Below are 13,545 nucleotides of genomic sequence, written 5' to 3' on the forward strand. Positions count from 1 at the left end.
TCCTTGTGTTATAGATTAAATGTTTTATTTGCAAAGGTATTCTGAGTTTTACATTAATTTCTAAACACCACTTGAAACTTTTCCTGAAATCTCTTAACGTAAAAAAATTTTGCAAATAATACATATACCTATTCTACCAAAGTACTCATAAAACTGATGTTTATTTTTGAAGGTATGTGGTCTTACATACACATCTAAATGTATATGACAGCAACCATCCCCCAGTACCTACCTGGCGCACTTCTGAAATGGCTAAAACAGACTGGTAGGTCTTTGGAACTCCACTTCCATGGAATAAATTAATAGGATCTCTAATACCATTCAACCTAAAAAGTAGCTTCTTAGCTTTCCATGACGCAAAGGAGAAGTAAAGAATTAGGAGCCAGCCAACCTGGTTTTAAATCCTGTTTCTATCGCTTTCGAGTAAAGTTCCTCAACTTTCTTCATCTGTGAAGTTAGGATAATACCTCCTTCGCTGGACTGAGTGATATATGCCTGGTATTAATTTGCTTCTACATTAATAATTTATTACTTTGGCTGGCCTGAATTACTGGGTACTAACCTAACAAACAAGCAGCAACGGCTCTCTGATATTTCTGAGTTTATATTCAACCTAAATCTTAAAAAAGAAAATCAAGAAACATATCTATATATGGCCATATATTCTTATTAAGAAACATAATTATTTAAACAATTATTTTTACATATATTGTGTCAGACATTAAGGACAAACTTCAAATTCTATCTAGTGGGAAAATGCGTATTTAGAGAAAATGAGCTTATTAGTTTCAGGATTAAAAGGGGTTTAGGTTACCTTGGGTTTTTGAGGCCATTAGTTATGAAAAAATTTCCCTTACCTTTCACTTAAATAACAGAATCTTTAGAGCTGAGCTTTTCTTCAAGGTTTTCCTAGCAAACAAACTTTCTATTCACTCACAAATAGCTCAACAAAACAGCATTATAAAGGGATGGAATGAGACTCATATACTCCTTTGTTGTTTAAGAGAAGTCTGTATTTTCTTTGTTTGTTTGTTTGTTTTTTGCAGTACGCGGGTCTCTCACTGTTGTGGCCACTCCCACTGCGGAGCACAGGCTCCGGATGCGCAGCCTCAGCGGCCATGGCTCACGGGCCCAGCCGCTCTGCGGCATGTGTGATCTTCCCGGACCGGGGCACGAACCCGTGTCCCCTGCATTGGCAGGCGGACTCTCAACCACTGCGCCACCAGGGAAGCCCAGAGAACTCTACATTTTATGCCAGATTATATAGGCTCAGTGTGATATCTCTTGAGGAAACTATGACTATTTTCTCAAAGTATAAACTTCATTTCTGTATATAAAGTACAGATTTTATTAGATGTTTCTGATTTCCAAAATAACAGTATTAGGATATGCCTCATTTTAGGCTTTAAAAAACTGCATAATAAAATAGTGTAAGTAGGTATAAAGCTAAAACACAAAGCACATATGTATTTCTTTCTAGCGTAAAGGAGAAGAGTGTCATGTTTCTTTCTGAACAGCTAAGAGTCTCCCAAAATTGCACTAGTAAATTAACACGAGTACCACATGACATTTTAAATTTTTGAGAACACATCTGTTGGACACAACACAAAACGCTAGCTCGAGGTAGTTTACATTTTCCGTGTTAGATAACATTATATTCCTTCCCATGGCAGTGCATCTTTGCAAAACTGGATTTTCAGCAGTTGAAGTACTACGCAAAAAGCACAGTGGAACAGGAATACTGGCAGTGTTCAAGCTGATTCCAAGGTTTGAGAAGTTGTGCAGCAACCACCATTACTTGTTAAATTCTTATTAAGTTGTTTGCACCTAACTGCTTAATAAATGGAATCATTAGGCATTTCTTTTGGCCTGGTGTATTGTGAAAAAACTATAGAAACAGTAAAGGGCAACATGAGCTGAGAAAGTATTGGGGACGTCTGTGGTATATGCAAGAAATACACTAAAACAAAAACGTTATTTCACTGTTCATTTTCTACCTAAGAGATTTTCTAAATAGTCATATAAGAAGGGGAAAAAATATATACAAACATACAAAGTTTTGATTTTTATTGAAATCTTGTGTTAGGTATCAAACAAAATTTGCTTTCTTCCGATAAAAATATTCTCTCAGATGTATCCAGATAACTGCTAAGTCTAAATTGGTCCTCCAATGTCTTGTTTTATTTTTACTGTCCTCATGAAATGTTCATATACACTTAGGATGTTCCAAAAAGAATTTTTATCGCGTAAAGGACCGTACGTGACGACCTCTACCACTGCCTCCACTAACAAACTTTCCTCTTGAGCCTCCACTGCCGCTATTTGCACTTGCCCAGGAAGGCCCTAGTCCCCCACGACCTCTGGAAGCACGGTCACGAGGACTTGGGCGATAGCCTATAAAAGAAAAGAATATAATTTTTAGTTGCAACATCCTTTCCTTTCCCATGACATAAATACTAATCTATACCACCGAGCTCAAACCAAGACAGGGATTACTGTTTGCTCCTTTAAAACCCAAGTGTAAGTTCTGTGAATGTGTTGAAGACCACTGAGTTGTCCACTTTAAATAGGTAAATTGTCTAAACATAAGAATTACATCTCAAATAAAGCTGTTATTTAAAAAATGTCCATTTGGGACTTCCCTGGTAGTCCAATGGTTAAGAATCCGCGCTTTCACTGCAGGGGCACAGGTGTGATCCCTGGTAGGGGAACTAAGATCCCGCATGGTGTGTGGTGCAGCCAAAAAAAACAAAAAATGTGCATTTGAAACCAAAAGCTACATCTGACCAGAATTTTGGACTTGACATAGGAATGTTTTAGGGGGGGAAAAGAGGTTATATGCTTACATACACAAGACAATACTGTAAACAGAAACAGGATACAGTTGACCCTTGAACAACTCAAGGGTTAATCCAAGTATAATTTATAGTTGGCCCTCATATCCAGAGCCTCCTCTGCAACCTCGATTTCAACCAACCGTGGATCCTATTTATTGTTAAAAATATCCACATATAAGTGGACAACCCTTGCAGTTCATACCTTCATTGTTCAAGAGTCAACTTATATACTCTACGAAGACATCTCGGTTTACTTTGGTCAAAAAGGTACGTTAAGGATTGATTTTCCTTCTTTATTGAACTATTAAAAAACAGCACACCAACACGGAACTACTCATTATACACACATAGTTCAGAATCTAAAATTCTGAGTATTTATACAGAAGATGTACACTGGGCACTCACTCACAGAAATAAAATTAAACTGACTTTAAAATTATATGTCTACATTCTAAAATATTCTCTCCCAGAATGAGAATATATGACATTCAACAATCTGAAAAGGATTCACCTCCCTCTCTCTCAGAAGTATCAAGTAAGAAGAAAGTGTACCTGTAGAACTAAGTGGTCGTAATGGTGGGAGAGGGCCCCTGTTAAAATTGCTCTGGCCTCCACGACTTTCATTGTAAGTTCCTCGAGGAGTATTCTGAGCACTCCAACTGGAACCTCTTGTTCCCTCCCGACGACTGTAGTTTCCTAAACATAGGCAACATGATCAAAATCTACTTTTTCCACAACTTCAACTGGATTAAGGAAGATATGACATGTTTTTCTTAATTTTCAAAAGCAATGGAAGAGAAACTATGAAATTTTGTACACGGAATAAAGGTAAAGTGGCAGCATCATATGTAGTCAGAAGCAGAGGCTCTGGAGCCAGACTGCCGGGGTTCAAATACTGGTTCTGCCACTTATATTTTATGTGCCCTGGTCAGCTAACTGACAAGTTTTCTCTTCTATTAAGTGGGGCTACTAAAAGAACCTATCTCATCAGGTTGATAAGAGTATTACATGCAAAGTGTTTAAAACAGTTCCTAACAAAGTTATGGGTTTATTATTAATGTAAACACCTATGCTCTTTTGCTCCCACCCTCTTAACTCAGAAGCATGAAAATATGTCATCAATCCACTAGTAAAATATAATGTCTATACGTTTATATTTTAGAACTCAGATTCTAAAATCTTGAAAAATTTAAAACAGATTAAATATAACATTAGGAAGCAAGTAGATAAGAGAATCAATGGTGAACTACACAGAACAATCCTAAGGGAACTGTTGATAAATACAACTGTGAAAATTATGTATGGATATTATTCAGAAAGGATAAACACAATTCTCAACGTAGAAAGGAAAATAATTAGCCAATACTTCTTTTAAAATCATCACTAAATATGCAATTAATCAAAAATTAAAAAATGATTTTTCCTATACAATAAAGGACTTTTCAAATAGTACCGTTGGCCTAGAGCCAGATTAACACTAGTAACAGGAAAATACTTTATCTGAATTGCTTCTATTCAAATCACTTCTATTCAATATTCTAATATTAGAATAACTCATTAGAAAACATACATAATTCATTACCTTTTGAAGCAGGTGGTGTAAAAAACCTATTCTGACTGTGAAAAGCACCCCGTCCTCCCCGATTGCCTGAAAATCCACCACGAGAAGAAATCTTCTGAGATACTTTGAGTGGCCGTTTTGGTGGGGGTATTCCATCTTGAGGGACCACTTCTTTACTTTCGGCTGCAACAAAGTCATCCACATGCATAGACGGTGGTCTGCTTGTGTTCTGTTTTCTCTGACGAAAAATATCATGGGGTCGTATACCCTGTCCAAATCCTCCCCTGCCCCTTCCTCTTGGTGGTGGCACAACATGAGCTCGTTTGGCAGGTTCAATGTATTCAGATTTTCCACTATGAAAACAAAAATACTCCATGAAAACTTTCTCCTTTACACATTTCCAGTGAAAATATAAGTCAATCTTTGCAATACTGAAAACTATATATCAATTATTTCTTATCCCAATTTTTTTACTGCAAATATCTCTATGACTTGCCAGGGAAATACAACAAAACTAGCTAAGAATGGTACTCACATTTTATTGATATGACTAACAATTTTTTAAAATAATCCAGTTTGCTCTTTTTCAAACCTTCTGAACTCTCATTAAGTAAAACAATATAATAAGTGTACCAGGTATGTCCTGGTCAAATTACTATCTTTTAAAAAATTCAAGGGCTTCCCTGGTGGCGCAGTGGTTAAGAGTCTGCCTGCCGATGCAGGGGACATGGGTTCGTGCCCCGGTCTGGGAGGATCCCACATGCCGCGGAGCGGCTGGGCCCGTGAGCCATGGCCGCTGAGCCTGTGCGTCCGGAGCCTATGCTCCGCAACGGGAGAGGCCACAACAGTGAGAGGCCCGCGTACCGAAAAAAAAAAAAAAAAAAAATTCAAAACAATATTCATGACTGAAGTATTATGCCAACTTCCTTTCTCCTTTAATAGTCATGTGTCTATCAAAACATATTTAAATAAATAAGCTTACTTGACCCCAACCAAGATCTTTATTAAAAGAAATTTTACCTTGAAGTTATAAAGGTCTCATGCTTGTGCTTCCCAAGTTTGAACCCTTTAGTAGTCTTGGTTCTTCCTGGAGATGATGGTTCCGACAAAAACGAGCGCTCTAATTCCGAGTGCAAGTCAAAGTCACTACAACATTTTTCAGAGAGCTCAATCAAGTCAACCTTTACCTGCAGTCACAAAAATGAAATAAAACCAAAGATATATCTTAAATGTAACTATTAATGTGACATTACATTTTAAATGTACTATTAACATAACATTTGATTACAGGAATTCTTATCTCCTATAAACTATATTTGAGTCTCATAATAAATCAATGATAGGTCCTTCATCGTTTCAAAACCCAACACCATTGGTAGTTGTAAAAAAAAATACCTTAGGAATTCAGCTGCTTTCATTTGGGGGTGGGGTGGGTGGCATTCCTACTCACAGAAGGGCTATTAGTCTGGGAAACCTCTGCTGCCTGACAAGGATCTCAGTATTTCTCTATAAAAAGTAACAATGGAGTATCTCCAGAACTTTTCCAAAATAATCTGAAAATAAAATACTCCACAAGCCTTGTATAGTCACTACATATTATAAAAGGACTCTGTGCCACAGATCTCCTAGTTCTATGAGTTTAATGAGGTTGCAACCTAAGTCAACTTTCAGAAGAATGAAAATTATGTTTAAGTTTTATTCAAATTAATCAAACCTAAAAGACCAAAAATTTCCCTAAACCCCATAAGGTCATAACCATCATCTCAAGACAGCTGTGATTCAACATAGTTAGAACAAATATTTTCAACCTGTGATGCCAAATATGGTAGCCACTAATTACGAGTGCCTACTTAAATTTAAATTAATTAAATCAAAATAAAATTCAATTCCTTAGTCATACTAGCAACATTTCATTGCTCAAAAGTCACATGGGGCTAGTGGCTAACTGGACAGGGCAGATTATAGAACACTTCTCTCACTACAGTTCTAAAGAATCACTAAACAACTTACGCTAAAGAAAAAAAATTGTTTAATGCAATCTTAATTCAATTGCATGTGATATTTTAAAGAAGGAAAAGGAGTTCTCAATACACCAAATACACCTTAAATGTGAAGCAAATCATTCTTTTAGTTTTATTGTCCATAATGAATACTAGCATTTTTTGGACCAGGGAATATCCAAATATATTTCTTTCTTTGAGTATCCACTCTTCTTCTGGAGTACCCTTCCTCTTGATTTACAAATAAATCTGATGTTATCGAAAAAATATATATATTTTTTAAATCAAGAAAAAACAATATATGGTACAATAAGATGTGACTGAAATCATCCTCCCTATGAGAATCATTAAACAGACTGCATTAAAATCTTTAACTATACTTTTACCTATTCAGTATTACGTTAAAGAATGTCAATTTGGATTCATACTATATTATTTTAACAAATATATTTTTTACATTTCCCCAAATTAAGAGCAGATACCACAACAGAGCAGATTCCTCCATTTAAACCCAAATATAGGAATTAATTATAATTTTGTGGGATACTATTCTATACCCTACAAATATAAGAAACCAAAGTGCTTCAGAGTACATACGCAAAAATGTGATTTTCCACTCATTCTCAAATGTACAGATCACTAACTAGAAAGAGGCAAAACAGGTAGCATAAAAAAACGAAGAGTCCTGGACACCATTAAGTGGGTAACTGACATAAAAATGATGCAGTACTAGTCCCAAGACAGACTTTTAATAGCCATATAATATGTAATCTATTTTAGTTCTAACAATATGCAAAAAAACAAACAGAATTTTTTTCTAAATATTTAGTAATAAAATTACTTATACCAAATCCAGATCTGTATCAATCTCTTCAGCCTGAAATGGAGTGAACCACATAGATTTCAACTGATCATCCATGACATCAGCTAGCACATATGCAGTTCTAGAATACAGAAAGTATTTGTTAAAAAGCAGAATTCCAAAATTAAATATTTTAGCTTAACTCCTAAGTAAAACATGTGAACAGCACAATTAAAAATATTACCCTCTAAAAGTATTAGCACTTAAAAAGACTCCTTCAAGAAGCTATTTAAGAATTAAGTATCCTTAAAAACCAGTAACTTGGAAATTAATCCTGTTATGACAAATTTTGATCTTTCAATAAAATAAAACAGAACCCTGGCTTTATTCCCAAAAAGCCAAGTTATAACACTGTACCAATGTGTAATTTTTCTAAATTTAGAGAATAATTTCATCATATTAAATATTCATTATGCTCTAAAAGGACAGTGCTCCAAAGATCAAGAGGCATATCCTCTAGACCAGGGATCAGTAAACTATGACCCCCATTCTGCCAGCCTGTTTTTGTACAGCCTGCAAGCTAGGAATGGTTTGCACATTTTTAAAGCTTTTTTAAAAAAAACAAAAGAAACAAGCAAAAAGCTATAGAAGTATATGCAACAGAGACTGAATGTGGCCTGCAAAGTCTAGATTTTTTATTATCTAGCCCTTAGAGAAAAATAAGTTGCTGGCCCTCTCTAGATCCCATCCATTAAATATACAGTATCTATTCAACCACAAAACATTGCTTGTTTTACCTATTGTTAAACAGATTCTGGAGAGATTCTGGAGCTGAAAGTACTGGTTCTACATCCTGGTCACCAAGAGGTAAAGGATCACCCGATGACTCCAGCATCTGCTTAAGTCCAACCACATTGTCCAACAAAGAATCCAGATTGTCATCATCTTTTGAATGCTCCTAGATACAAACAAAAGCAGAATAAGAAGGTGCAGGTAAAACCTGAACATTTATGCCCATCATCTACTGACTCTTTAGTAGAAAAGGTGGTATTATTTCACTACTAAGAAATTTGGAACACCATCAAGAAATTATCAACTTAACATTAAACATATTAAAATAAAACAAACACCAAAAACGATTGTTGTTACTTCTAAAGAGTGGTAGCAGGGGGCACCCTGCATTCAAACAATAGATAATTCAAAAAGTACTGCCTTCATGTACTCCTTAAAATCCATAATAGTATGGGGACTTCCCTGGTGGCACAGTGGTTAAGAATCCGCCTGCCAATGCAAGGAACACGGATTCAATCCCTGGTCTGGGAAGATCCCACATGCCGCGGAGCAACTAAGCCCACGTGCCACAACTACTGAGCCCATGCGCCACAACTACTGAAGCCCACGTGCCTAGAGCCCGTGCTCCGCAACAAGAGAAACCACCACAATGAGAAGCCTGCGCGCCACAACGGAGAGTAGCCCCCGCTCGCCTCAACTAGAGAAAGCCCGCACACAGCAACAAAGACCCAATGCAGCCAAAAATAAAACATAACAAAATTTTTTTAAAAATTCATAATAGTATGGAAGACTTCACTCCAAATTATTAATTCAGAGTATAAATACCCGACTGAGAGTTCACTGTTTTAAAAAGTCACTAAGAAAACTTGTACAAGTCAAACTGAGAAGAAAATATGTCTTGGGAATGAGCTCTTCTTATTTTGTGTTGTTTTGTTTTTTTACCAAAACAAGCTTCTCTAGTTCAAGGAACAAATTTTCTGGACTTTCTTCTTTGCTTTGTAGAAGCTGTTTTAACTCTGCAGCATTAATACTCATCGTCCGTGATGGATGAGCTCCCTCTACTTCCATGAGACCACTATCATCTCCACAACATCCCTGTAAATGTCACACACAAGTTAAATTTGAGAGCAGAGAAATTTGCAAAAAATGCTTCCAAACTTACTCAGATATTTAAGATTGCTGCAATCTTCCCCTCAATGTTTTTGTTTTTACATCAGTATGAATGGCTGGTTTTAAGAATTAGCTCAAAGCTGAAACAAGTTTTCTTTGAGTTAAGACTCACAAAATAAATAGGTAAACACTTGTATTCAAATTACTGGCACCAAGATTTCTCAACAAAAATATCCAATGACAAATACACTGGCACTTGCAGGAAACATAATACATTAATTGATACTCAAGTTAATAAAATGCCTGCTATAACAGAGAACTAATGAAAGCTGTATTTGTTTTTCTGGAGATAAGGCAAACAACTAAAGAAAACAGTAACTATCATATTTAAGACTATGTGCGGTCATACAGAAAGTTAACATTTTCTGCTTTAAAAAGTATGCCACATAGGGCTTCCCTGGTGGCACAGTGGTTGAGAGTCCGCCTGCCAATGCAGGGGACACGGGTTCGTGCCCCGGTCCGGGAGGATCCCACATGCTGCAGAGCGGCTGGGCCCGTGAGCCATGGCTGCTGAGCCTGCGCGTCCGGAGCCTGTGCTCTGCGACGGGAAAGGCCACAACAGTGAGAGGCCCGCGTACCGCAAAAAAAAAAAAAAAAAAGTATGCCACATAATAAAATGAATATGGGAATGTGAAAAAAATTCACCAGGCAAAACAAATCTCAGTTCATGACAATAAATCCATCCATATTGTCACATATGAAAAAACACTTAAGTAGTTTCAAATCTTCAGAACACAGTCCTGTTTTAAATGGTTCAACATGAATATTAGTCCTACCAATCCAAATGTAAGAGTCAGTATTTTTAAATTAACAGTAACAATTAAAATTTGTTTGTAGCTCCTACCATTCGTCCTATAACTGGACACATTTTGGTGAAAACTAAATGAAAATTATTCTTCACAGATTCCCACTCAAACTGATACTGTGCTTGAAGCACACTTGTTCCTTTCAGAAAACACTAGACTGAGGAAGTCATTTACATTGTACTATGGAAGAGGACATACGGTTTTAATAAGAAATTCAATAAACCATTATGTCTACAAGGGTTTTAACTGCTCTGTTTGGAGGTAGCAATGAAGACTAGGTTGACGATGGTCTAGTTCATGTTTTATTTTTAAAAAATTAAACTAAATGAGTTAAAAGCAATCAAAATGCACTAACAGACTGTGAAGTTATCTTTAAAGGAACTGTCCCCTACATGTTGTTAAAATGTATGAATTACAGACTAAATTTATTTTATAGAAATAAGTATATTAACCAGAATACAAATTATCAAGGCATCTATCTGACTTCTTTCCTCACTCTTAGTTATTCATACCACTTTAACCAGAGGTGGTAAGTTCAGTATAGCTGAATCAGAAAGTATTATAATGATTATTATTTTTAAAGGTCAGGGAAAACAGAAGAAAATCAGTTTTTTAAAAGAGAGGGGAAAAGCTATGAACTAATTAAAATATTTGGAACGATGTAAAATTTTCATCTCTCTCTACTATCTTGCTTTTTCATTATTATAAACAGAAACAGTTTTAAACAACATAAAACGCATTTTAAATTCTATTCTACTTGTTATTAAAAGTAGTCTTAGAAAATCTAAGGTCAAATTTATCACAATTTGATGTTTTCTATATATACATTACTGTGAGAAGTAATAAAAGAATTTTTAAGGAGATTTTTTAAGCTACACAGTTATTTCAGAAAAATGAAAATTCTATCAAACTTGTGATACCATTTCAAATCTCCTTAATCATTTATCAAACACTTCAACTATTAAATTATACAAGACACTGTACAATTACACTGGGAAAAAGCTAGCAAGACATGGTCTCTGACCTAAGTGACCTAACAGTCAGATAGTGGAATAGGAAATGGGAAATAGGCATATAAATGATCTATAAAAAGAAGTCACTCAATAACATGCTGTGAAGTGTACAGAAAGAAAAGTAATATCAAAAGGCTTCACAAATTGGGATGCATTAAAATAGGCACTATAAATAGGCATAGTTTGACCAGGGCAGGGGTGGGATGGGGGTGGGGAGGGGAGGGGGAGGGGGAGAGGGGGAGGGGAGGGGAGGGGAGGGAGGGGAGGGGAGGGGAGGGGAGGGGGAGGGGAGAGGAGGGGGAGAGGAGGGGAGGGGAGAGGAGGGGAGGGGAGGGGAGGGGAGGGGAGGGGAGGGGAGGGGAGGGGAGGGGAGGGAGAGGGAGAGGGGGAGGGGAGGGGAGGGGAGGGGAGGGGAGGGGAGGGGGAGAGGGGGAGAGGGAGAGGAGAGGGGGAGAGGGAGAGGGAGAGGGAGGGGGAGGGGGAGAGGGAGAGGGGGAGAGGGAGAGGGGGAGAGGGAGAGGGGGAGAGGGAGAGGGGGAGAGGGAGAGGGGGAGAGGGAGAGGGGGAGAGGGAGAGGGGGAGAGGGAGAGAGGGAGAGGGAGAGAGGGAGAGGACAACAAACTAAGAGAAGCATGGCCAAGGAGATACATATAGTAGATGAGACTTATGGATGATGGCTCCCAGTAAGGGAGAAGTGTTTGCAAAGGTAGCTTTTTGGCCATACAGTGAATAGTCTTGAATGTCATGCTAAAAAGTTTGGAATTTATTCTACAGATATGAAAAGGTATTGTAGGGTAGAGTGATATGATCCAATGTCTGCTTTAGGAAGTTATGAACTCACAAAGAACTATTTAGAATGTACCAAAGAAGTAAATGTTTGGAAGGGAAGTGGAGAGAAGGCTGATACAGTACTCTGCAAGAAAATATCAATAAACAGCTAAGAGTTATACAAAAACTGAATATAAATTCTGGAGTGGGAAAAGTACAATGAGTGGAACAAAAAATTCACTAGAGGGACTTCCCTGGCAGTTCAGTGGTTAAGACTTCACCTTCCAATGCAGGGGTTGTGGGTTCAATCCCTAGTTAGGAAGCTAAGATCCCACATGCCTCTCGGCCAAACAACCAAAACATAAAACAGAAGCATTATTGTAACAAATTCAATAAAGACTTGAAAAATGGTCCACATCAAAAAAAAATCTTTTAAAAGAAATATTTATTTATTTGGCTGTGTCGAGATCTTTAGCCTGCGGCATGCAAACTCTTAGTTGCAGCATGTGGAATCTAGTTCCCTGACTAGGGATCAGACTCTGGTCCCCTGCATTGGGAGCATAGGGTCTTAGCCACTGGACCACCAGGGAAGTGCCCTCCCCAAAAAAAATCTTAAAAAAAAAAAAAAAATCCACTAGAGGGGCTCAACAGCAGATTTGAGCTGGCAAGAAAAAAGGAACAGTGAACTTGAAGAGGGTCAACTAAGATTATCCATTTTAATGAACAGAAAGAAAAAAGAATGAAGAACAAGCATAGCCTCAGAGACTTGTGAGGTACCATCAAGAACACCAACACACACATAATAGAGTCTCAGAAGAAGAAAGAAAGAGTCAGGAAAAAATATCTAAAGAAATAATGACTGAAAACTACCCAAATATGATGAAAACATTACACTTTCAAGAGGATCAACAAACTCCAAGTAGAATGAACTCAAAGAGATACACTCTTAGATACATCATGATCAAACTGTCAAAAGCCAAAAAAAAAGAGAGACTCTTGAAAGCAGTTAAGAGAGAGGTGACTCAACTAATAAAATATTAACAACTGATTTACTGTCAGAAACCACAGAAGGCAGAATGCAGTAGGAAAACATATTCAAAGTGCTGAAAGAAAAACACTATCAACAAAGAATTCTATAACTGACAAAACTACCCTTCAAAAATGAGGGAGAAAAAAAGACATTCTGAATTCTTTTTTTTAAGTGAGAGAGAATCTGTCACTAGCAAACCTACTCTACAAAAACTACTAAAGGGAGTCCTGCTGGGTGACATGAAAGGATATTAGACAGTAACCTGAACCCACATGAAGAAACAGTATGTCAGTAAAGGTTAGGTAAAAGGCAGTATAAACATATTTTTGTAACTCTTTTCTTCTCCTATCTGAATTAAAAGACAACAGAATAAAGCAATAATAATAAAACTGTGAAGATGGATTCACAATGTATAAAAATGTAATTAGTATGATAACAGCACAGGAACAAAGCTATATTGTAGCAGTTTTTGTATACTACTGAAATTATGTTGGGATTAATCAGAAAGAGACTATTAAATTAAGGTGTTAAATGTAGTATCCAGGGCAACCACTAAGAAAATAACTTTTTAAAAAAAGGTAAGAGAGAAAAAGGAAATTAAAACAGCACAGTAGAAAGCATCTGTTTAAAGCAAAAAAAAAAAGGAGATAAAGAAAAACAAAAAGATATGTAGGAAGTAAAGAGCAAAACAGCAGACATAAATCCTACCTATCAATAATTAAACATTAATGGTTTGAATATACCAATCAAAAGGGAAAAATTGGCA

The 13,545-nt window shown here is 36.9% G+C and overlaps 1 protein-coding gene across 1 annotated transcript in view; it reads right to left on the reverse strand.

Annotated features, from left to right (window-relative positions):
* Positions 1 to 2,047: 2,047 nt before the first annotated feature.
* The window catches only part of VIRMA (vir like m6A methyltransferase associated), a 61,625-nt gene continuing 50,127 nt past the window's right edge, over positions 2,048 to 13,545 (reverse strand). Inside the window, exons 18-24 of the mRNA XM_065895197.1 lie at positions 8,935 to 9,087; positions 7,998 to 8,158; positions 7,246 to 7,342; positions 5,419 to 5,585; positions 4,420 to 4,751; positions 3,390 to 3,533; positions 2,048 to 2,394 (exon numbers count right to left, since the gene is read on the reverse strand). Coding sequence (XP_065751269.1) covers positions 2,240 to 2,394; positions 3,390 to 3,533; positions 4,420 to 4,751; positions 5,419 to 5,585; positions 7,246 to 7,342; positions 7,998 to 8,158; positions 8,935 to 9,087 — 1,209 coding nt within the window. The 3' untranslated portion in view covers positions 2,048 to 2,239. The remainder of the gene's footprint in view (positions 2,395 to 3,389; positions 3,534 to 4,419; positions 4,752 to 5,418; positions 5,586 to 7,245; positions 7,343 to 7,997; positions 8,159 to 8,934; positions 9,088 to 13,545) is intronic.

Source organism: Phocoena phocoena, chromosome 17, assembly GCF_963924675.1.
Source record: "Phocoena phocoena chromosome 17, mPhoPho1.1, whole genome shotgun sequence".
Classification (NCBI taxonomy): domain Eukaryota; kingdom Metazoa; phylum Chordata; class Mammalia; order Artiodactyla; family Phocoenidae; genus Phocoena; species Phocoena phocoena.